This window comes from Platalea leucorodia, assembly GCF_965183815.1.
Source record: "Platalea leucorodia genome assembly, chromosome: 2".
In the NCBI taxonomy this organism is placed as follows: Eukaryota; Metazoa; Chordata; class Aves; order Pelecaniformes; family Threskiornithidae; genus Platalea; species Platalea leucorodia.
The window spans coordinates 122377518-122402742 of record NC_138824.1 but is presented as its reverse complement, the minus strand read 5'-3'; the positions used below and the strand labels follow the sequence as shown (position 1 = coordinate 122402742).

At 46.1% G+C, this 25225-nt stretch overlaps 1 protein-coding gene across 1 annotated transcript; it reads left to right on the top strand.

The window, feature by feature from the left end:
- Positions 1-115: 115 nt before the first annotated feature.
- NFKBIZ (NFKB inhibitor zeta) lies at positions 116-6438 on the top strand (the record flags this gene model as incomplete). Its single annotated transcript, XM_082337902.1, has 11 exons — positions 116-244; positions 1203-1239; positions 1339-1442; positions 1597-2360; positions 2801-2906; positions 3237-3383; positions 3747-3810; positions 4486-4655; positions 5308-5418; positions 5537-5704; positions 6365-6438. 11 exons carry the CDS (start codon positions 116-118, stop codon positions 6416-6418), a joined length of 1854 nt encoding a protein of 617 aa, XP_082194028.1. The 3' UTR covers positions 6419-6438.
- Between the last annotated feature and the right edge of the window lie 18787 nt (positions 6439-25225).

The window sequence follows — 25225 nt, the reverse complement described above, 5'->3', positions numbered from 1 at the left end:
GTTCCTCTCCACAAGCGTTCCCCTTCTTACTTAATTTTTTTTTTCTTCGAGTGAAAACGGCGTCAGCGGCTTTAAATTCGGGTTTTGTTTTCCTCTCCCGACAGCTGAACAACACATGGGGGGGGGGAAGCAGCACCGGGGACCGTTCCAGGGGGTGCGCGTGAAGAACTCGGTGAAGGAGCTCCTGCTGCACTTCAGGAGCAGCAAGCAGATGTCCTCGGGCCCCGCCGCGGAGGAAGGCAAGGTAACCGGCGTTTTTCAGCGCTGACATCATTGCCTTTAATGGTTACTGAAGTTGGGTAAAAGAAAAAAAGAAAAAAGAAAAAAAAAAAAAAAAGGCATGCGATAACGCTAGAAGCGAGCTTGTCGCTTTATCTGATGTGGATGGAGTCGGTGTTTTTCCTTTGCAAGACGTAATGGAAGAGCGGAGCTGGGAAGAAATTAGCGAGGGGGTTTGCTGCGGGAGAAGGAGGCACTTAAAAATGTTCTGACTAAGCTTTATTTTCTAACCGGAGTTTGGATGAAGATATGTTTGTGTTATGAAACCACAGAAACTCCCTGTTAACTCGAATGAGGTCATTCATTGTCAGAGTTGGGGAATCTTTTCAGAAAAGAATCGTTTGTCATGCTGTTGTGCTCCGCCGTGTATAAAGGCTGACCCCTCCAGTCTGAAAAGATAGCAACAGGAAAAAAATAGAAGAAATTCTGGGAAGGCTAAAGGAGATTTTTTTTTTTTTTTTTTTTTTTTTTTAGAATAGTCTTTCTGAGTGTGTATTTGTGAACTTCCTAGATAAGTGTTGTCACCAGAAAATTTTTGCGTTGAAAAGTTCACGGCATTAAAGAAGTATAAAATTGGTTGGCTTATTTATATTTAAAAAAAAAAAAAAAAATCCTCAGACCTCAGTAAGGAATGGTGCCTTTCTCTAGATTTTCTTGAGTTTTGTGGTATTGTAACAAATAGCTTAAAAAGCCTTAAGAAAAATCGTGGTTTTCATTTAAGTTCCATAAAAGTCTTTCCATTTTCTAACCTTAATTAAAAGCAATTAAATTAGGGTTAGACAATCATGTACTAGAATTATTCTAAGGTATATTCTGTGTTTATAGAAGCAAGTCTCTGCTTCTTTCTTCTTGGTTTTGTTGTTTTTTTTTTTTTTTCCTGAAATAATATTATGCTAATGGAATAATTGCCTTTTTCTCAAAAGGCACAAGGCGGATTGGTGAACTACGAGCAGTGCACAGGTAAAAACCCCTTTCTTTAAATACCCTGCAATAAGATTTTGAAAGTTGATTGTAAGAGTAACCTCCAAATGGATTCTAAATTAATTTTCTTTTCAGCAGAGCTGAAGAGCATACTTGGTCACAGTGGCAAAAGAAAGCCTCCAGAGTTCCTTTCTGATGGACCTTCTTTCAAACGCCAAGCTAATGTTCACCCACACCTCCTGGTAAGTAATCTTTTCAGCCCCTTTATTTTTCAGTTTGCTGTGTGTAGTCAGAAACTGCCAGATACAGTAATACCTCTTAACTTGTTGGGGCTTGTTTTGATTTTTCTTTTTTTTTTTTCCCCTCCCCCCCCCCCCCCCCCCCCCCCCCCGACAGACACCACCCCAGACACCAACTTCTATGGATAACATGGAGGAGACTCATAAAAACGACCCAAAGCACGACAGCAGTTCTGATCTGCTTCAGAACATTATAAACATCAAGAACGAGTCGAGCCCGGTTTCTCTGAGCACGGTGCAGGTTAGCTGGTTGCACACTGTCTCCAGTCACAGCTCGCCTGGTGACCAATACCAGGAGAGCCTGGGAACACAGGCTTTCTCCCCGTCCCAGAAGTACCAAGCCTTCCAAGATCACACCTCCCAGCATATCCTTGACCCGGCGCAGCATTGCCAGTTCCCTCCATCCCAGAACCAGGATTTGTCGCAGAGCTATCCTTCAGATGCCTCCCTGGAGTACAGAGCGTTTGCTGCCAATGACCAGTCTCCTGGCTACCAGCAGAATACCTTTGAGAGCCAGGAACTGCAGTACTGCCCGTCGCAGAGCTTCTCCTCCCTCTTGAATGACTCTGAAGGCTCAGAGGGCATCTCCGCTCCCGTCCAGCCGCTGACCAGTGCCCACCCCCAGGCTGATGTCGGCCCCCAGGCTCCGAACTTCAGCTTGCTTTCCAATAACATCTGTGGCAGTCTGGAGCGCGGTGTCTCTTTGGCTACTTTGAATGTCTCTCTACCTGACCAAAACATCGCCAGAAGCACAACGCAGCTGGGCAAGTCGTTTTTTCAATGGCAAGTGGAGCAGGAGGAAAACAAACTGGCTAACATCTCTCAAGACCAGTTCCTTGCAAAAGACTCGGATGGAGACACGTGAGTGCTGTTTATCTCCACGTTTCTGATGTGGAAGGACCGGGAATGTTTCTGTTTGGGTTTTGGTGGACCATGGGGTTGTAATGGAAGCAGTTCATTAGCAGTGTTTGTGTCACGAGCGTAGTAGTTTCGCTAATCAAGTGAAACGTGTGGTCTTGCTGATGGTCCGCGATGCACAGAGTTGCAGTATGCTGAGTAGATAAGGTGTTGGTATCATCTAATTTCAGGTACTTATCGTTGGACTTCTATCTAGTAAATGGGGAGAAAAAGATTCTAATTTCGATGCTTTAAATTGCCCTGGGAAGAAGGTTCCTGTCTTAGTCACCCAGAGGAGGTCTGAAGCTGGCGGCATAACACTGCTTCCATATGTTTGGAAATGTAATGACTTGAGCCCCGGTTTGTATGGTGGTGTAACTCTGTGTTTCCCCTCTTTCCCGCAGCTTCCTTCACATTGCGGTTGCCCAGGGCCGACGAGCTCTCTCCTATGTTCTTGCAAGGAAGATGGCTGCCCTGCACATGCTGGATATTAAAGAGCATAATGGCCAGGTGAGGTTCCTCAAAATCTTTGCACCTGCTTTGCGCACCTGAGTGGTTCTGCATGTCTGGACCTTGAGGAAGATGTGGTGAAATGCTTATTTAATATTAACCCCGAGATTTGGCCTGCATACTAATATTAACCTTGAGCTATTAATGCTTCTTGGGATCACCTTGAGCTGGTAAAACTATGTGCTCTGCTTCATTTGTCCGGGCTTCCTGGTATTCATAATCACTGCTTAAATAATCCCAGGTAGCTAGGCTTTTTTATTTGTTTTAGTTGCTCTTTCCTGTTAGAGATCAGATGACTAACAGTTTAAATTTTCTTCTCGATGTTTGCAGAGTGCTTTCCAGGTTGCTGTGGCTGCCAATCAGCATCTCATCGTGCAGGACTTGGTTAGCTTGGGGGCTCAAGTCAACACCACAGACTGCTGGGGTAGAACGCCGTTGCATGTTTGCGCCGAGAAGGGGCATGCCCAGGTCCTTCAGGTAAGAACCAGGCAGGCGTAGCTCTGCCCTGACCGTTAATGCTTACGTCTTATATTAGTTGTCTTCGGAAACTCTGAAAATACCACTCCTCCCTTTATCTTTTTTTTTTTCCCCCGTGTAGCCTTGTGAGTATGTCTCGGGGCTCTACAGTAATGGATTAAAATGAGACTGAATTTCACATTAAGGTTCTCACTGACATTTTAGAGTAATCTGGTGGAATCCTCTGGTCTACGAAAACAGTAAATAAGTCTCTTAATGCCGTTATTTATTGCAACTTCGTTGCAGTAAGACTGCATACAAGCTTGAGGAAGCAATATGTGGTTTGGATAAGACCTAAATGCATACCTGTTCCCACTTTTGTAGGCAATCCAAAAGGGAGCCATGGGAAGCAATCAGTATGTGGACCTTGAGGCAACAAACTATGATGGTGAGTAGTTAAGAGTTTATAATTTACAGAGTTACTCGATGTTACAATGTTTTATGGCTGCTGATGTGAATGTTATCCTGGGTTGAGAAGCAATAAGATGGAGTACATCTTTGCCAGGTTGAAATTTACAATTACAATTGAAATTACATTGCAATTGGCATATCTGTCAGATAAAAACATGGTTAGTCGTGCCTGTCAGGACCTCTTCCCTCTTACGTGTGATTGCTGTGTTTGGCATGGAGAGGGTAGGTGGTAATAGGCTGTTGTTAAAAACATGTGAGTACCAGCAATACATTGGTGGATACAGAAGCTAGAATCTCTGACACCAGAGAGCTGTTTTAACTGAACCACTTCCCATATAATAGCTCTTTCTAAAGTACATTTGGGGGGGGGGGGGGGGGGAAGAAAAGGAAAAAAAAAAAAGTATCAGAAATTGATTCTTGTATTATCTGCTGGCTGAGAGCTCACAGTAGGTTGCTACTTAACTCCTCTGGCGATGGACAACCCAAATCCAGAGCCCTTCAAGAGCAATCACTGTCACTTACAAATGTGGAACTGTCCCTGGGCTTGACAGGGAGAGAAGCTCCTTTATCCATCCTGCAAACCAAGCAGCCAGTCAATACTTCTGTATTGCATTTGCTCCTTAATGATGGGTTGTTTTTTTTTAACGTTAAGGTTTGACGGCATTGCACTGTGCTGTTCTGGCCCATAATGCTGTGCTGCATGAACTGCAAAACAGTCAGCCACCTCACTCCCCTGAGGTCCAGGAGCTTCTGCTGAGAAACAAGAGCCTGGTAGAAACCATCAAGACTCTAATACAAATGGGAGCCTCTGTTGAAGCAAAAGTAAGTACAGTGGCTTTGTCTGAAGTGCCAGGTCCAGAGAGAATGTGGAAGCAGAACATGTCCCTTTCTCCCATGCCTGTCTCAGCTTTATTACAAAGGAAGCAGACTAATTTGAAAGCTTCCCTACAGCTTAATTTACCCAAGTGGAATGAGAATATGTTGCATTTATTCAGAACAAAGTATTATCAATGCAAATGAACCATGGGGAAAGAGGGAGGTGACAGTCTAATTTCTGGATTAAGAATGATGCTACGCTGGCTGCAGCTGCTTGTGTCTTTAAAAGTAAGAATATGTTTGGAGCACTCAGAGGTATCTGTAGTAATAAGGTGCTGGTGATACCTTGTTCTTGAACTGCAAATTTTAATTAAAAACTGCTTCCCTGTCCAGTTTAGGTCTGTGCTGAGCCAGATCATTACTTAGTATAATATTTGATAGTTTGGCTGTGTAAGCTTGCTGCCAAATGCGATCTGGTCCATTGTTCATTAGATAGTAATATTAAAATACATATTCAGATTGACTTTCAGTGAATTGTAGTGCAAATATGTTTGTTCAACACTCTGCAGTAACTCTGCTTTCCGTTTTATTTGTCTGCATGTTCACCCTGGATAGGTGAAGCACCTTCAGGGAAGACTAACAGTTTCTTTTTTGATAGGATCGCAAAAGTGGTCGCTCAGCTTTACATTTGGCAGCAGAAGAAGCGAACCTGGAGCTCATTCGTCTCTTTTTGGAGCTGCCCAACTGTCTCTCTTTCGTTAACGCAAAGGTACGATGACTTTTCCAGACTGCAGATGTAGTCCGGGATGTGCACATGTGTGGCACCGCGAGTGTCATGAGGCTCACGCCCCTGCCTTTCCTTCATGGAGTTACTTTGTCTTCTCCAGGCTTACAATGGCAACACAGCACTCCACGTAGCTGCCAGCCTGCAGTATCGGGTGAGTCAGCTGGATGCTGTGCGCCTGCTAATGCGAAAGGGAGCTGATCCAAGTGCCAGAAACTTGGAGAATGAGCAGCCAGTTCATCTGGTTCCTGATGGCCTTGTAGGAGAACAGGTAAAAAAACCAAACAACCCTCTCCTCTGCTTCCATCTGTCCCCATCCACACAAAAGCCTTATTCTTCTCCAGAAGTTTCTTTTGGGTTTTGAATTGCAGCTTTTAAGGAAAAGACGTAGCAAATGCCATTATATTCAGGGATCTCTGGTTTTAATGTCAGGACCAGGCAGAATATACAAAAACTTGAGATTACAGGTTTCACTTGTAGCTTTTGGTTTTTCCATCTCAAAAGCTTTTTTCCTGTCAAGCTAGGTTTTTAATTTTAACCTTGCAACATACTGGAGGTAATATCCCTTCTCTTGTTCATCTCAGTATGGCCTGAGATCATGCTTTTGTTGCTCTTGTCATAATTAGTAATGGCAGTTCTTAGGCCTGAATAACAGATGAAGAAAATCCCTTTTTCCTAGGAGGTATACAAATACATGACCGAAGAGGTGACTCTTGACCTAAGAAGCTGATAACTTCAGCAACTGAGTAATCGTTGCCTTTCATTGGTTCAAATACTGTAAAATTGGATCATTTCTGGTGTAACTGAACTCGGAACCTAGGCTCAGAGAAATGAGGAATGCAGGAGTGGGTCTAGGGTTTTTTTTTCTTTTTAGATTATGACTCACTTTAGGATGATGAATACTAATGTTTTGTCTTTTTCTCTTCTCCAGATAAGACGTATCCTAAAAGGGAAGGCGATTCAGCAGAGAGTGTCGCCGTTTTAAGCTCCATGTTTCTTGGAGTTCAGCAACTCACACTCACTGTCAGTCAGGCAGTCCTAATGTATCTGTAAATAGACCATTTGCCTGGTGTGGGCAAATGTTAGTTGTTTCTATGAAACAAAAGTATTTTGTTCACTATCATATAGTGGGTTATGTAAGATTAAAAAAAAAAAATAAAACCCAACAATCAAATTCCTCTGAGCAAAAGGGAATGTTTCATTCCCAAGTGTGTGGAACATTTGCCTGGATACTTGGATTTCACAGCTACAGCAAGACTGATTTTATTTAAACAGCCATATAGATAACTTCTGGACAAGGACAATTCTACAGGAAATCTTTCTATTTAGAGAGGGCTGATACATGTCAACGTTGCAAAGTTTTTGTTGTGTTTTTAATAATAGCACTTGAATATTAAGTGCTAGAGAAATCAAATATTTTTGAAGTTGAACATTTATTTATGTAACTTTGTAGCTTTCTTCCAGTATCTCGTGCAGGATTGTGTATAGTCACTGGCGTTATTGTACAGCTGTATAGTTCTAAGAATCTATTGATCGCTTGGGGAATGAACTGAAGAAACAAGTTCCTTGATCTTGAACTTGCAAATTGCATATAGAGTTTTAATACTACGCTGGTGCAAATCGGGTAAATTTTGTTGCTTTGAAAGCCTGAAGACCGAAAGTACGGTTAAGATAGATTGTCCCTAGCACTGATTTGCGCATGCTTTTGGAGTTGTTAATAAAACGTGAAAAGCCATGCTTCTTCAGGGGACTGTATCAGTTTTTCTTGTACCCAGTAAAGCTTTTTCTTTAGGACAATAGATTGATGGAGAAAGATCATGACTTTTCTAATGTATATAACTTTGTTGTACTTTAAGGAATATGATCCTGATTCAGTGGAAGTATTTAGCATGTACTTAACTGTTGATGCGTGCTGAAATCTGTCGATGTTAATTCTAATACTTCAATATGTGTAAGCCCCACTAGTGTCAGTAGGACTTAAGCACATGTGTAAGTAGTTTGCTGGATTGGGCTCTAGTTAATCCTAGAGACTTAGTGTTTTTCACCTCCTAAGCAGAGTTAGTCCATTTATGGTTTTACCTTATAGGTATAGTGGCTAGCAAAGTAATATTTGAATTTAACATTTTTCTATTTTTTAATAATTATGGGTATTAATGCAAATTGTATACTAAGGATCCTGTATACTTGTGTTCTGTTGGGGAAAACTTCCTCCTATCACTTTCTGAATGTTACATGCTGGGCTGTAATCCAGTAATATATCCTCTCTTTGGTATTTGCTCTTAAACTGTTTTTGCATCACACGCAATTGTCTGCCGTAACTGTTTAATTAGTCTGATTGTGCTGTTTTGACAAAGTATGTCTTGTAGACAAGCTAAGTGAAAAAATCTGACATGCGGAGGCCTGGTTGCGATGTATTTCTTGAAGGGTCTCATGTAACTTGTGTTTGAATAAACATGCTAATTAAATTTTGGTGGTTACTGTCTGTGATACAAATAAGGATGATGAAACCAAGCTTGAGGTAAAACCGATTTAGCATGGTAGTACTGTGAGGCTGGTGAGGGTCCATTTGTTAAGGACGAAATGAAGTCTTTCCATCCTGCTGTTTGTGCTTTCTCTTGTTTGATGCCGGTTTTGAAGCTGGTGCTTGGGTGTTTTGGGTCATGCACCATGCAGTTGTATTGCCTGTGTATTTGGCAGATGTGCCCCAAATAGAGTTAATAGTCACCAGGTTGTCCAAATTGCAGGTTGTTACCTGAACACTTGTCCTTGTGTACCTGAAAGAATGATAGCAGTTCTGACAAGGTCATGTTTTCCCCATGACTTCCTTGCTTTGGTCCTTGATTCTTATAGCTCAGGTACAAGCAGTCACCTTAGCACAGGTGAAAGTCTGCATGAGCAACTGAGGCTATACACATGGGGAAAAACTCTCCTTGCTTCACAAATAAAGAGATGGGCTCTGAGCTGGCCGTGACTGTTCAGGAGGAAGAACTGTCGTCACAGGCTGTCCTTGCTGAGCACTGAGCCGGTGAGGTGGCAACGGTCAAGAAAAGCAGATGAAGCATTAGGAACTGAAGAAAAACAAGTGCTTCTATGCTATTGTATAAACCTGTCGTTCACCCCTGCTGTGTGTGGTTAGGGTGTCCCCTCAGATGAAAGTGTTTTAGGATTGGAAGAGGCCTGGAGGCGTGGAGGAGCTTCCCTGCAGGGAGCAACAGAGCAGACAAGGGCTCTTCAGCTGCAAAAGCAATGGCTGACCACAGGTACAACAGGCCTGCGGAGTCGTGTCAGGCCAGAGAAACTGGATCGGGATGAACTGCTTGCTGTCCCTTCCAGCATGAGAGCTGGAGGCTGTTAACGAAGGTACCAAGTACACAACAGACAACAGGATATGATTCCTTGAGATGGTTGAAGAATGTGGTAGAAATAAGACATTTGTTGATGTGGGGAGGGCCTGGGTGCATACTTAGAAGTACCTTTTTGTGGAGAGTTACTGAAGAGATGAACCACGTGAGGCAGTCCTCTCTGTTGAAGGGTGAAGTACTGTACTGCAGGCTTGCCCTGCTCTCAGCTCGTCCTTGGGGACACTTGCAGACCTGGTACCAGATGAGATTACATCCTTTACCCAAATCATTGTGGTTAGGCTTTTAGTAGTTCATGGGTTCAATCTGGATCCACTGATGCTGGTTGCACCTTTCATGAGAAGAAAACATAGGAAAATCATCTTGCAGCTAGTTGAGTGCTTCAGGGGAGCACTCGCAGATCCTTTGCTCTGTTCCTGCTCTGTGCAAAAACTCGTCCCTGGAAGTCTCAAAAAGGGCTTCTGGAGGTGAGGTGGTGGAGAGAGGAGGCTGTGTGTTGTTCAGCAGATAAGAGGGGGAAATGATGGAGACTGGAAATGGAATTGAATGTCTAGTTAGGGTATGCAAAGATGAAATGGCACCTCTTTAAGTGAACAGCTAATTGGGCCTAGATTGTGTTGAAGATGTCATCTGTACCTCTCACTGCAAGTGACCCTGCCTTAGGTCTTTTTTTGTATGAGGAGCCTGATAGTACTGTTTTCACTTCATTTCCATTTTCTTTATAAGAGGTGATTACACAGGAAAAAGAATTGCTGATGAGATATTCCAGCCTTCAGATCAGCCCGATCCGACTGCCTGGCACTCCTTTCTTGGGTGGTGTTGACTGAGTCATCTCACAAAGGGATAAAGTACCGTGGCCTTGTAAGGGTGGCAGAGCATTAAGCACGTATTCAGTCAGTGCTGGAGCATGAAGTAGGTGCTGCTGGTGAGAGGCATTTAGCGAGCGGCGTGGTGCTTTCAGCAGCACTTGTGCCCTTCTGGAAGGGGGACTGCTGGCAGTCCGAGTTAGAAAATTCCTGAGGGGAGACTGAAGTGTTTGAAGGTCATTTAATCTGCCTAGAGCCTAATTTCATTGTTTCAAGAGCTCAGTAGGCAACTTCACAAGAAAGCATCCCTACTCTGACTCATTTTTCTTTCTAGGATATTGGGAAGTTCTGGCGTATCTGACATGATATAATTAGTTATTAGAAACAACCCTTTTTACTGAAGGGCAAGTGACACTAAATATTTAGCAGGCTAATAGTGTTTACCTGAAAACTTATGGTGCTGGGAAAGTGCAGAACAGCTTTTATTGATGCGGATGCAGGCGCACCATTTATTTCTCTGGTTGCAGCAGAGGCAGAAGAGACTCTGGCTTGGGTCCGAGTAGGGATATTAAGACACATGGAGCTTTGTTCCCAGGATGTTTCTGATTTGTTTGTCTAAGTAAGCCAAACCTCAGGAAAAGGTTGCTTTTTGATTTTTGTGGGCTACTCGTCTGGCTGGAGTTGTGGAAGGTGGCAATCCACAATTTACATGAAATGTGTTCTGCTTCTGGGGATGGAAAAAGTATGTTTCCCACATTTATTGCTCATTTTATATTTTCATCAGAAAAAGAACACCTATCCAGGAAGTGCATTCTTAGAGTGGTTGGGTGTGGTAGAAGCGACTTCAAAGATATGACATGAACTGCTTGTTCTTCTCGCCTGACAGTTTGCTTATCTGGTTGCCTTTCTTTTAAAAATACATATGCTCTCCTGCGTAAGGGAAGAGCTGAGGATGATTAAAGTGCAGTGAACATGGGAAGCTAAAGAATAGGCTCCTGCAATTAAGCATCTGACAAAAATTGACCTGGTCTTTCAGTGCATTCAAAACAAATTCTTCAGTTGTTATCTGTTACCTTTCCTGAGTGTTTGGTGGTGGTCTTAGCCTGATGGCTTGGGAGAGTCATACAACTGACTCCTCATCAAGTTGGTTAAGTGTCATCCAGCCTCCAATACTGCTACCTTTAATTTTTAACGATTAGGACAAGGACCAGCATTGCTGGTGCAGACACTGGCCTGTGCCTGGGTTTAGAAAGGCAAGCGGCACCCCCAGAAGTCGGGGCACCTTTCAAGCAGCATCCCACCTCCCTTCCCCACTGCCCCCAGGGCTGCAGTGAGGGCTCACCTGGCAGCATTTTGCTATTTTGAGAGGAAGCCTCTCTTAGCATCTTTGAATTTCTTCTAGATGATGAAATACTGATTTGCGAGGAGAAAGGTTTAGTTTGCTCAAAGGATGGACTGCTGATATTTCTGCCTCTAAATGAGGCAAAACTAGCCCCTAAATGAAGTTGTTCCTGACAGGTGGCCTTGCTATCTGGGAATGCTCATCTGTACACAAAGCCCATATGGGCAGCTCTGCTTCCTGGCAAAATTTCCTGAGTGTTGCTGGCTAATGGACCAGTGTCTAATCTTACAGTATTTCTTTAGATCCGATCACCATTAGCAAAAAAACTCAAGGCAGCGCTAATGAAATTGGGAACCGCAGTAGTGCGGAGATGCTACACCAGAGGTTGTCTCTTTTCAAATAGTTGGATTTGGGGGTTGGTTTCTCCTTCAGCCACCTATCTTGGTCTTGCTGGAGGAAGGTAATATATCTTGGGCTGTGTTTGTTTAGTGTGTATTTGTTTTCGGCTCTCGTGATTAAGAGGCTGACTCAATAAGTCTTTGTTTTACCTGGTGAACCTTACTCTCGGCTCTGAAAACTTGATCTAGGCTGTTTTGAGAAAGTGGTTGCTACACTAACCAACCTATATTTCACACGTGGTTTTCCTCCTTAGTTTCTGGTGAAATTTCTCCCTTCCCCTTTGCTAGTCAGAGAGCCTGAGGGAAAGATGACTAAGGTGGTGCTTTAGATTTAGGAGGGGGAGCAGACAATTGAAAGAAGTTGCCCGTTGCCTCTGTAAACTTGTCTGGGCTGCGAGTCAGACTGAAGAGTCTGAGTGAAATGTCTTCATGTGGATGCAGCGCAGAGATGCTTTTGTGTATGTTTAATGAAAGCCTGTAGCTCTGTTCAGATGGTCTCGGTCACGTGTGTGACCTTTTGGTACCACAGTAGCTACCATTTGGTACCGTGGTAGGTTGTGGTATCAAATGGTGCATGTTGGCTGCCTGTGGCTGGTTCTTAGGCCCCAAGTAAAAGATCTCTTCAGCAGTGCTAAACTTTTTCCATCGACTTGACCTGAGAGAGAGGTAGAAGTTGGATCATTTCAGTCCGTGGCTCCTTGGGATGGCCTTCAATCATTGCTCATGTGGCTCTTGAGGCCTTTCTGGGAAGGCCCAGAGCTGCCCTGCAAGCTTCAAACTCAGGCTTGCCATAAAAAAGGACTGAGACTACATAAACACTGCTGTTCATGGCCAGCCAATAAAGCCTGCGGAGCTGAGCAGGTAGATCTTGTTGTTATCCTCAGGCAGACCACAGCTCCTTGCCCAAGGACTTTCAATCTGCTGAAAACAGCCCAGTAAGTGATGCCAAGAAAAATTGTAAGAATGGGAAATTTGAGGTCACAGCAATGAAAGATCTTCAGAGACGCTTACGGTGCTACTATGACCTTGTCCTTTGAACTGCGGTTGGGCATACTGTGTAGGAGTAAGAACTGGGTCACCGGTGGCAGCCCACGTACATTTTGAGGGGAAGGGTTTTAGGAGCAATTTGAGGGAAACCATCAAGATAGTAGTGTGCTGTTATCATTATTCAGCAGTAGATTTCCAGGTGGCTTCAAAAGCCAGTGATAATCACTAATCCCATCAGCTAGATGAGAAACTAGAGGCAGGGAGAAAGAAAGAAGCTCACCTGAAGATACTCAAAGAATTGCAGGAGCTTCATCCAAAGGCAGTGCAGGCTTGCAATTATCCTTCTAGTTGCCTGCTCTTTCTAAATTTGCTGAATAACGCAGTGAGCGATGACCGATTTGTAGGTCATTTATGTTTAGTTCATCAGAGCCCCTGTCTGCCATACTGCTTTTGCTTGCTGTTAGGATTGCCGGACTCTTCAGATCAGCCATTGGACAAAAACTCAAAAATGAGCTGTAAACTCTTTTTCCCTGAAAAATCTCATCTTTCTAAGCCAAGATTGCTGGAACAGGAGAGAAAAAGCAGACCCAGCCTAGGAAAAAATACACTAGAGCAAATTCAGGATGCCATGGCTGCAGGGAACTCTGAGCTAGACCCATGTCTCTAGTCTTGTTGCATTTTGAGAACATTTGAGGCAAAACTATGAAAGCCTTTTTAAAGCGAGGTGAAATTGTATAAAGGCATTTCTCAAAGTTGGTCATGAAACATGCTTAGTCAGTAATGGATTTCTCAAAAAACCAAGGGAGATGATTGAAAGTGAGGAATAAACATTTGCCTTACTGGTATGGGCTTTTAGCTGTGCTTAAGACATCGCCATGAATGCTCTGATGGAGCTATATAAAATAAGTCTTCCTATTGGGATGGGGGTGGCAAGATTGAGCTCAGGACTGGATGACTCACCAGGAGGTAACTATGCCATTGGGTCAGCTGCTCTGGTGCTTGGGATAGATGGACTTCTCTTAACGAAAATAATAAGGGGAGGGAAAAGAATGTCCTTAAAAGTGAGCAGATAGGAGAGGATGCTTTACTGCCTAGAATATACAGCTTTCATCCAGCTCTGTCCTTGCCCCTGGCCCCAGTCGCAGGCTGGTATGGTTTTTCATTTTCTCAAACTTTCTCAGACACGTCTGTGAATAAAAAAACATGCATATGTAGAGTAAGTTTATAATATGGATCAATTTATTTTTGTACTCTGTAGGAGAATTGTATGTATATATGCATGCAAAATTTAAGTATGTAAAATGTATTGTGTGGGAGTACATAAGGCAGCAAAACTCTTTCAAGAAGATTAATCTTTTTATCCAGTAGTTCATTACTTCAGAAGATTTTACTTTTTTTTGTTAAAAATAGAAACTTTTCCCATACTGTTCCCTTGGATTTGCAAATTGAATGCACTAGTGAAGACCTGTAGTAAAACCCAAAGCTCTACGGGGAGGAAAAGTCAGGTTTCTAATGGTTTTCTGTCCTGAGAATGAACACCAATGTCGACTCTCCCATGCCTAGTAAGGATGAAGCACAGTCCTTGGCCATTGGTGAGGACTCTAATGTCCTCCCCGTTTCTCTCTTGATAAATTCATAAATCTGTAAGTCCGTGTGAACTAGTAAATCTCTGTTCCCATAAGGAGAAGGACCCCAGGAAAGGTGTTTTGTGTGCACCTTGTGACACGGAGGGCTGAGTTAACACTGCAAAGGGCCGATCTGCTGCCTGGAAAATGACATACAGTCCATAAAGAAACTTCTAGCCCTCACCCAGGGCTGAAACCTGCCTGTGCAACCAGTAGTGCAAAGGCAGATACCTTTGTACTTTATTACAGACACAGTAAACAAAGAATTTTTGTTTCTTCTTCCTTAGCTGTCATAATGAAATTTTATTATTGTAGTGGTTTTATCTGTCTCCTGATGAACATGAATGTTGTTAGCCTCTTTCCCACGCTCTCTGCATCGGTGTCTCAACGCACTTCTCTTAACTTCATGGTAGCCCTTTCTTTCCACACCTCGTGTCCCCAGCTGTAAGTGCTGTCTGGGCTGCGGTGGCTGCGGCTGAGCCTGGGGACAGCTGACGGGAGGGATTGCTGGAGCAAACCTGACTGCTGGCGTGCGGTCGCTGGGCACTGACCCGCTTTGGAGAGGCCTGAGCTAAGGACTGGGGTTTTCAAGCTTAGACGCAGAGAGCAATGGGGTGGGTGCATACCTCCAGCTGCCTGGCTTTGGTCCTTAGGCATGAGCAAACGAGAGGTATCCTTGCTGCAGGGACAATGGCAATTGTTCCCTGTTACTCTGGGCTGGATGGAGCAGGAGCATGGCTAATAAGCTTTATGTGCTTTCTAGGAAGGTGCTGGAAAGATGCAGCAAGAGCTGTGGGGAAGGCAGCCTGCTCTTCCTGCCCTCCCACTCCCCAGTTAATGCCTGGGCTCCTGTTTCGCCATTCCTGTGGGAGGACGGTCCTTTGCTTTCCAGGGAGGTGCCTGGTTGTCGCTCCTTAGCTGGGGCTGCAACTATTAAGCCCTCTTGCCCCTTCCTCGTGCTGCCTGTGCTCCGCAAGCCCGGCAATGGCACCTTCCTTCAGGGACGTATTGACGGCTGCTGTCCCCTGGACGTACCCCCCTGGCAACCTTGTGTCCGTCCCCACCCTGTCCACTCCATGCGCGGTGGGGATCTTGTGACAGCCTCTGCCCCAAAGAGCTCTTGGTCTAGACGCTAGGTGCAGGGACAAGTGCAATAGGGGGCTTACTTCAAAAAGATGCGTCTTCCCCGGTGACTGTCTTGACGTCTTCCCAAAGGCCTCCTGGCGCAGATGGGTGTTTGGGGAAGATTAGAATAAGGAGAGGGAGGAGGCCCAGCAGCTCCATCTGGGCCTCCATCAGGTGCTCTCCATTTGTGCGCAGATTTTATACGCTGCTGCGGCGTTGTCCTTGTTACCATGCTGGTGGCTCTGGTTCTTGCTCTGCCTGTTTATTTTTACTCCATTGTTGAATTTATTGCTCCTGGACTCTTTACTCTTGTTGGCTCCTGATAAATTACTGCCTCTTATTAGCCTTAAATTACTGCCTCTTACCAACCTTTAATTATTTGCTGCCATCATATCTTGGTGCCGCATCCTCTTAATTAGTGTTGCCATACTGGTGGAGACTCCTCCGTGCTTTTGTTAAATCCCTTAGCTTTGCTTTCGGTTTGCTTTGGCTGTTCTCTCATCTCTCCCTGCCCCTCCTTCCCCATCTCCTTGTGTCTTGCATTGATACTATGGAGCATCATCCCTATCCTTTCCTGTGAGACTTCATGGTCTTACCGCAACCTTCTTGGCTCGTCCTGTGCCACCAGCTCCCTGCTGCCTTGTTCTTCCACAGCCTGTGTTGCACCTGCCTTTTCAGGGCTGGAGGGTGTTGGTGGATTTCTTCTGCTCTATATTTTTCTCTTTCTGCTTTTATGCATGCTCTGATGTCCTCTGCCTGCCCAATTTCCCCCATCTCTTATTTCTTGCTTTGCTAGTGGTTTGGGGTTTTTTCCGCTGATGTCCCAGTTACTTTGGTGGGATACACTTTGCAACTTTCTCCTCCCTTTTGCTGCCAAACTTCATTTTGAGGCTTGCTTTTCTGCTCAAGGCTGGTGCTGATGGCTCTTTGGTGCCTCTTTTCTTGAGCAACTCCCAAGAGCCTCTATCCTGTTGTATTCAGTCCACCACATCTAGCTCTGGTACTTGCTTTTCCCTGTCTGCTGCTCAGTCTCCGCCTTGGAGCACCGTGTTTGTGCTTGGGCAGTCGGACCCTGCCTCTCCTGGTGCCTTTGAGTGCTCCACCTCTGTGGAGCTCAGGCTTCCCACGTTGTTACAGCATTCGGTTTCCATCACCACCCTCTCTGTCGTGCTCTGTGTTGCTGTTCCCAGCGTCGCATCCATTCCCAGTCATCTTCTCCCCTGCCCGTTTTCCCACTTGTGCAAATCCTACCAGCTTAAGCTTTCCTTTCTAGCACCACCAACGCATTTCCTTTTGTGTTGGCTGTGGAGAAGGCAAATTGAAACTTAGGGAGACTAGAAGAGGAAGGAAAAGTGGTCAAAGCTAGAAACAGCCAAACCTTGCTGATGTGCCTAGAATTAACCTATTCTACCATCTTAGTCTCCTCTTCAAATTCCTCTGGTCACAACCCATTGCTGAAATGTCGAGTGCCTGCTTCTCTCCCCCATGTGCATGTCCCAGTGCTCGTGCAGTCCCGCAGCCCTTGTGTCTTTTCATTCACCACAGCCTGCGGCTCACCTTCCTGCCCACCCTGCACGTGGGACTTTATCTAGAATACCCATTCTGACTTGCTTTGCTCTCTCAACATGGGGGCCAGAAATTGCCTTGGCATTGACATTTCTTTCCCAAAATGTGGCAGTAAAAAATTGCAGCTGCTCTCTGTGCACCCAGAAGTGTTTTCTTTGCTGTGCCAGATCTTCGTGGCCTAGGTCGTGTGCCTCATCAATGCTGTTGATGGAGGCTGGTGAGGTCGGGGGCTTTTGCGGGGACCAGGGAGTCCTCTGTGGTGCAACCCCTGTGCAAAAGCTTTGTTCCCCCTGGCCAGCGCTGTCAGTTCTCAGGACCTGCCTGCTTGCTTCAAGCATTCGGTGAGATTGCGGGAATGGTTCTGCCTAAGTCATTAGTTTAACTAATATTGTATCTCTTTATTGTAAAAATGCTCTTTGAGGTCGATTAATGAGGAGTAGGTGGAGATAAAATGAACTCTGGTTTTGCAGGTGAGACACCATTCCTTTAAAACAAAATACTTGTAACGTTAAAAAAAATGAACCCACTTAAAACAAACCTCTACTTCTTCCTGTGGGGAGACTGTCTCCCACAGAAAGTTACATTTTTCTCCCCCCCCCCTTTTTTTTTTTAAGCAATGTGTTCCCTGCATGTCTGCTTGTCTTCAGTCTCCTTCTTAACAAAGTGCTAACGTGTTGGGTTACCAGGATGTAGCCCCGTGGCTTGTCCCTTTGAAACACATCATGTGTGTGACATAAGGTACAAAAATGCTGTGATATCTTGAAGCTTTCTGACTCTCCTTTCGTGGTGCCACGGCAGCTACCAGCTCCTGTTGTATCTCGCAGGGCCTCTTGCACAATGAGTTGTTGACTTAACGATAAATCTTAGCAAACTCTCAAAACGCCCCTGTGGAAATCGCTCCCTCTGTGAAGAAACACACCCAAGAGCAAGCGTGGTGCCCGGCTCTCCCTGTGCCGTACCCCAGCAGGCGGGAGGCTGCTGCTGCCCAGGGGTGTCCCGGCGGGCTGCTGCAGAGGGGATGGCGCAGCCCCCCTTTGCCCAACGGGCACCGTCCTTGGCCAGGGCTGGCAGAGCCCTTGCAGACTGCAACAAGCCCAGAAAGAGCCTCCCTAGGTGTGGTTCCTGACTGTCATGTCTTTTATCAGAAAGCCGTGGGGAAATCTGTGTTAGGCCTATTCTCTTGCTAAATAGAAGTTCAGCTTCCAAGTCTGTCAGCCAGGCTGGAAGCTTCTTTCCAAGTGGAGGTGCCGTGGGAAGAAGGCAATGTAGAGAAACACTGCAGCTCTTGCAGCCATCCTCATATCCAGTTTCTGATACCACCAGCCTCTTTTGGTGCATAACTTGATAACACCTTGGTGGTACCCACGGCAGTAGGGGAGGATTTTCTGGTCGTCACCACAGCACTCTGTTCTCCAGTAGTGTTAAAGACCACCTTTTGCTTTTTCTCCATGAGACATGCTAACCAGAAAAAAAGGCCTCACTGAACACTTTTGGAAATACCTGGTCATTTTGACTAGACGATACACAGCTCCCTTAAAAAACCCTGGAGCATGAGCGTAGGGTGCCCTTTTCTGCAGACCCCTTGTTCCCTGTGGCTGGTTGGGGTGAGGATGGGCTGTGATGCCGAGATTGATGGTTAAGCTGCAAATGTGGAGACCGGGCTGCTGAGCAGAAGATGGATGAATTAAGTTAAAAAAACCTGCACCTGGCTGCAGACCAATGCCTGTCTGCCTTGGCACGCTCTGCGCTGGGCTGGGTGAAGAGCAGGAGGGGTGTGCGTGGGGGAATACGCCTTGGCACCGCGGCAGCACGAGCAGCAGGGCCCCTGCCTGCGCCGGCGGAAGCGGGTGGGAGGTAACGTGAGCCTGGGAGCTCTCGGCGGCATGGCTCGGCTTGCTCTTCCCTGCCGTGCCAGGCTGTGGCCCTGGCTCTCCCCACTGCTCCTCTCCCATTTCCCCTTCTCTCTCTTGCTTTGCTTTGCTTTCTAATGAGCTAAACCTTGTTTTGGAAAGGGACGGACATTGGTGCAAGTGAAAGAGGTCCTCAGCAGTGGCGAGAGCAGAGGATTGTTCTAAAACCTTCTCTTGCCTCTCTCTTTCCTGCTCTTAGAGGAGCAGCAAAGCACCTCCCGCATCCCAGGGCCATGCAGAAGCTTCCCTGGGATGCTGGCACCTGCTCTCAGACCCCAAGCTGTTCTCTGGGGGTGACCCCACTCCCAAAGCTGTCCGTGCAAATGCATGTGTGAGCATGCGGGGAGGCCTGAGGCAGAAGGCCAAACACGTGCTGTTTGTCCTGCGAGGAAAGCATACCATCACACACAGCCTGTCCTGGAGCCGCGTGCAAGCTCATGAGGCATGTGCGGGGACAGAGGTCTGCATGATGGGGACTGAGTTTGGTGTTAATTGTCATAACATCACGTTAGACTCCTGGTGTCTCTAGCGCAAGGATTTTGGAGGAGCGACTCCGGGCGCTATCAGAAGACATGCAAATGCATGCAGAGCCAGCTCATGCACCCAGCAGGGAACAAGCCTTCCCTTAAGGTAGGAGTGGGTGGGCCTGCTAGTTGTCTGGGCCTGAGAGGTAGGAAACACCCCAGCGTTAGTCCTGGCTCCAGCAGTAGGCAACACAACTGTGTTGGTAATTGCAAGCTGCGCGGGGACTTTTGACAGCCCTACCCCACACTGGCTCATCCCTATCTGGAAGGAAAAGGATGTTTTTCTGTAGCGGAGGAGGGGGAACTGTTGTCTCCTCTCCATTTTGGTCCACATCCAGTTTACAGTGTGAGGAGCGGCTCTGGCACAGCTGGCTGGGGGACAATATGCCTTAAACCCGTTTTCTTCTTGACATTTCTCAATACATCAGCCATTGCCTTAGTGGCATGAAGACTGTACGGGCGTCCTCTCCCAGGAGAAATCACGCACAGAAGGGGTAGCCCAGTACAGGGCAGAGAAGGGGGTGCAGGGGCTCTGCCAGCTCCCCTCTCCCTCCGTGGGAAAGGCTGCTGAGGCGCTGGGCGCCGGCAGCACCCTCTCCCGCGGGCGCTGGGCCCTCGGGCTTGTCTGCTTCTCTTGGCAGCCGTCCGGGTGACTCCTCTAGCACCGTCCCCGTGTCAGTCGCACGCAGCTTCTCGTGGGTGCTGGCGAGGGGTGGGGGTCAATAATGCTAAATGGGGTTGTTTCATGGAGGGACACCGTGGCAAACTGTGAGCTCCTGGTTGGGAAAAAAAATCTTATTTCCCTGAACAGAGCACCCTGCCCTTAGTGAAAGCCCTGTCTCCACCAAGGAGAGCTTGGCACCGACCCCTCCAGGGTTTCAAGCACCAGCGCCTGCTTTTGCAGGATGCGGGACATCAGAAAGTGGTGGGAATGGACCCCAGCTCTGACCCCTCCAGGTATATGGGTTGAGATGCTGGGTTTTGCCCCATCCTTCCTCATGCCCTTTCCCACTGATCGCCACCTCCTCGGCTCTGCCAGGTGTTGCATGGCCTCAGTAACTTTCCCCACGTGTTTTTATTATTTTTTTAAAGGATTATTTTTAACCTGGGCCCCTTCACTGTCGGGTTTGGTCCCACGGACAACTCCTGCCATTATGAGAGATGAGTGCTGCAGCATGGGGATGGATGAGCGGCAGCGTGGGGAGGAAGGCAACAGAAGAAAGCCGGCTACTGTGCTGCGGTCGCCTTCTCCCCAAATCGCACGGCGAAGGGGTTGCGCTGGAGATCACTCGGCCCGTTGAGGCAAAGCGATGCTGGCTCGAGGAGCCCTGCAGCCCACTGGATCCGGGGGATGGTCTGAGATCTCCTTCGGATGTGGTGAAATCCTGAGGGAACCTTGTGGCCGCTCTGGGATGCGGAGGGAGGTGAGGTTTTGGACTGGCTGTAGGAAGGTGTGGAGGGCTTTCCTCGTGTTTCTGAGGGGTTACGGCAAGTGCAAAGGGTGAGCAAAGCTAGTTGGTCAGTGAGATGAGGCTATAATTAAAGCCTTCCGACCTCCTTGCCTTACCTAATTTCTCTTAAATCGAACCTTAAATCTACTTTTCTTTTCCTTACCCAATGATAAAGGCAAAGTAATGCAATTAGGCTCAATGAAAAAAACAAATAGTAGAAAACTGATCAGAGATAAGAATCTGATTTCATCTCCTGTCAAATGGTGGTCTTTCTGCTGCTTCCTCACCTTGGCGAAACCTCAGTTGCCAAGGGGACTTTTGCCTCTTCTATCATTCAAAAATATCATTCCTCTTTAATTTTAACGCCCAAAGTCTCCAGCCAAGCAAATATTTAGCGTGCGCAAAGCTTGCACCAGGCAAACCGGGACAAATTCCCCACACTGTAATTATCCTCCAACACTATTCTTTGCTCTCAAATAGCCTGGATACGCTTGCAGGGAGGCTGTGGCTCACCAGAGCCCTGAGGTGTCATACAGGGCTGCTCTGGCCGCTTTCCCCCCAGCAAATCCTTCCTTTCTCCCCCAGGAAAGCGCTCCAGTTTTAGTGTGGGCTCATGGCTTCCCAAGCAGCAAGGGCTTGGCTGTGCTGGTGGAGAGTGGAGGTGAGACCAGCACATGGCTATCCTCCGTGCCCACGTGTGGAGGCTTGCCCAAAGTCTGCCTGGGCTGTACCTCTGAAAGCAATTGCTGCCTATGAGGGTTAGGCACCTGATGGAGATCAGGGAGTCTCCACAGCATACCCACGTATCCCAGAGAAACACGGCACTGGGGCCTGAGCTTCGTGTCTGTGAAAAGGCCATGGTCCTTCCCTGGGGGCTTCGGGAGGGAGAGAGAAGAGGCTGTGTGAGTGTAGCAGATGGATCGCTTGAGTACTGCCTCAGTGCCTGGTGCCCAAATTAGCTTTCCATGTGCATATAAGAGTTATTTTATTCCCTGATTTCAGGTATCTGGTTGTGCAGGGGAGACTTACCAACGTGCTTTACTGGAAACATCCATAGGGAGACGTAACCTTGGTTTAGACCCAAGGATAATAAAAATCAGCAGAGTATGCCTTTTGCCCCCTGCACGTGGAAGGGGAAATGAGACACTGTGTTGTGCAAGGATATTGTGGTTTGTTTGTAAGGCAGTTTTTGGCACACTTCCTAGAAGGCCCCCTTGATTTTTATTTCCATTTTCCCATTAAGCAATTAAATTCAGTTTTGGAAAATGTTCAACCTGCCCCTTCGATCTTTTTGAAGTAGTGTAAGTAACTACAGTTTGCTCTGGTTAAAGCAGCACTGCTGGACTCCAGCCCTTTGTGGATGTACATAGGTTGCTAGAAATAGCCTGTTGCTGTGGGTTAGCCTTGGTGGGCAGCTCAGCCCCCGCCAGCCGCTCGCTCACTCCCTGCAGTGGGATGGGGGAGAGAACTGGAAGGGTGAAAGTTTGAACACTCGTGGGTTGAGATAAAGACAGTTTAATAGGTAAAGCAAAAGCTATGTGCACGTGCAAAGCAAAATAAGAAATTAATTCACTGCTTCCCATAGCAGGCAGGTGTCCAGCCATCTCCAGGAAAGCAGGGCTCCATCACGCGTAACAGTGACTCGGGAAGACAAATGCCATCATTCCGAACGTCCCCTCTTCCTTCTTATTCCTTCAGTTTTTATTGCTGAGCACAACACCATACGGTGTGGGATACGCCTTTGGTGAGCTGGGGTCGGCTGTCCCGGCTGTGTCCCCTCCCAGCTCCTGGTGCTCCCCAGCCTCCTCATGGGCAGGGCAGCCTGAGAAGCAGAAAACCCCCTGATGCGTTATCAACACTGTTTTGGTCACAAATCCCAAACATAGCACCATATGAGCTGCTATGAAGCAAATTAACTCTATCCCAGCCAAAACCTGTGCACCTGTTATTTCCAGTGAGGAGGAGTCATAAATCAGAGCTTTTATCCTGGTGTTTTGTTACAAGTGCATTGTTCAAAGGACACTGGGTGGACAAGATTTGTAGGTAAAGCTAAAATCTTTTATTAGACCAACTGTTATAACTGCAAAAAATTAAGACGCTCTTTTGGGAACAGAGTCATTCTTTGCTTTGGGGCTGTAGGCATGAAAACTAGTTTTTTTCTGCCTGTACCAATTAGTTTAATAAAAGACACAGGCTTGCAGTTGTGCACTCGTAGCAGGTGACTGCCTCTGTACTATCGAGGCTACAACAGGGCAAGAAATATAAAAGTAGCACCTGAACAGGAAGAGTTCTGCAAGTATACAGCGAGTGCATAAATCAGGTCAAAGAAATTATCAATTAACCTGTCAAATTCAATAACTCAACATAGCATGTAATCCAAAGTTCAACTTTGTTTAGGCTTTTATTGCTTGCTCAGGACCAACTGTTCCAGTAACTTGCTGCTGTTTGGGTTTCTTTTGAGTGTGTGTGTTAGCACTGTTGTTTCAAAGAAGTAATAAAACTACAAAAACTGGACTTTGACTTTACACTGTTTGTGCTTGGGAATTGAAATTTTTTTAATGAAATTTGTCTTTATCACCTGGAGAGAGTGTGTGTGAGAGAGCAAGCGAGCAAGAGGGAGATCTTTACATATCTACATCATCTTGAATTTCAAAGGGCTTTACAAATCTTAGTCTTCCAAAATCTACTAAAATGCTGTGCTTTGCATATGATTATATGAAGCTCATTAGTAAGGGTACTAATGAGCCTCTACACACCCGAGGCAGATAAATGAGGTTCCAGAGTAAAATGATTTGCTTAAGGTCAGACTCCTGTAAGTTGACAGCAGAGCTGGAAATAGAAATCATTGTTTCCCAGTCCCTTGTACCATATTCCCACGGACGGAATGTGTTGGGGTTTTTTGGTTTTTTTTTTGAGATGAAAACACTGCTGTTTCTTCATGCTGTTTTGCTTCTTGTGCTTTCAATGTAATCTTCACAAATGCAAATGTCCTGACCTAGAGCTATATAAGGCCTTTATTAAAAAACCTCTCCGCAATATCAGTCTTCGTGCAATTGTATGAAGCAGAAGGGATAGCCCAATTTAACAATTCCCACACCTCATAAAATGATTGGCCTAGTTTCTTTAAAGTGGGTTTAAGCCATAGCCCCCAATGTGATTTAACACGGAAGCCACACTATTAATTGTCTATATTCTGTTATTAACGTAGTGAGTTACTGGAAAGTGAGGGAAACAATGTTTGACTTTCATGCACTAATAGCCAATTTTGCATGTTTTTTTAACTTTATTTTCAGGCTGCAATGGAGCACACTGACCTTCCTCCTCCCTTCTGCTTTGAGGAGCTGTAATTGGGATGGGGATGAATGCAGGGAGGTGCAGAACTGGTGCTGCACGAGAGAAGCCCCAGTATTAGCGTCAGGGCTCTGCCCTGGACACGGGCAGCCACCAAAACACCCCATGCCCACATCCTGGAGAGAAACTGGGGATAGTGTTCCCACCCTGGGAATGGAGACAGGCTGCGTTAGGGAGATGCCTAGAAACTCCCTGTTACACCCTTCAGAGGGTACCGCACCTCCATGACGGTGTGCTTTACCTGTGAAGGGTGAAACCTCCTCCGTACTTTTCCCCTTCTCTCCACTAATGTCTCTCCTTCCCCCCTGTACGTAGAGCGTGCCTTTTCCTGGCTTCCCTGTTACTGCCGGAGCAGAACAGCTGTTGCTCTTGTCAACAATTTGGAGCAAGGCCATTAAAAGGGGTTTTTGGCAATTCTAGGCTTGCAGGGAAGACTTGTGGCCCAGAAAAAAAAGAAAAGATATATATACACACACATATATATGTATATATACACATATATATGCATATATACATATACATATGAGAGAGAAAGCAAGGGAGAGAGTCTGCCAACAAGCCTACCATGTGAGTGTGTGTGTGTATTTTTTTGGCAAGGCACATGTGACTTTGTGCCTGCACATTTTATGCCATTTCTATGTACTCTTCTCACCCTGAGCCTGTTTTAAACTTGAATGGCTGGGGACACGAAATCCTTCCCTGGGATGGCGGTGCTGAAGAAGCTATCGGTACCTGCAGTCATGTTTTACCTGCGGCACACGTGGCACGGCTCATCCGTCCTTGGGCAGATGTTGTTTTCTCCGTCAGCGCCCAAGCCGGCGTGGGTAACGCTGGCAAGTGGAGCGTGGTAAACAAAAGCAAACAGTTTACTTACTTCTTGTATAAACCAAACAGATGAACACTCATTCTCCTACTTATCTCGGCAGGGCTGAATCAAATGATGGCTGCAGAGTTCAAATACCTCACGTTGATTAAAATCGGGTTTTTTTTGTAGGTTATCTGAAAACAGACTACTTTTTCAATGCATTGAGACAATAGCAATAAAAGCTGTAAAACTGTTCTTCTTTTGGCACTAGCCCATTGTAAACAGCGAGCTACCGGGCTTAATGAGGCAATTCTGTACCATCACTTTTAATAACTGAATGTTTGTCTCCCGGCTATTCAGGTGGGCTATTACTGGTATTTAATATTACTGGCACTGTTGTTATATGTTCTGTGCCAGCGCCGGCAAAGAGCAAGGCGATTCTTCCAGATAACAGCCCTGCAATAGCATTTTTCTGGATTTAACTGAGAGAAAGGCCAGGCAAAGCCACTGCGTGCTTGTATTTAGCTTTTCCTTTTTCTTGCA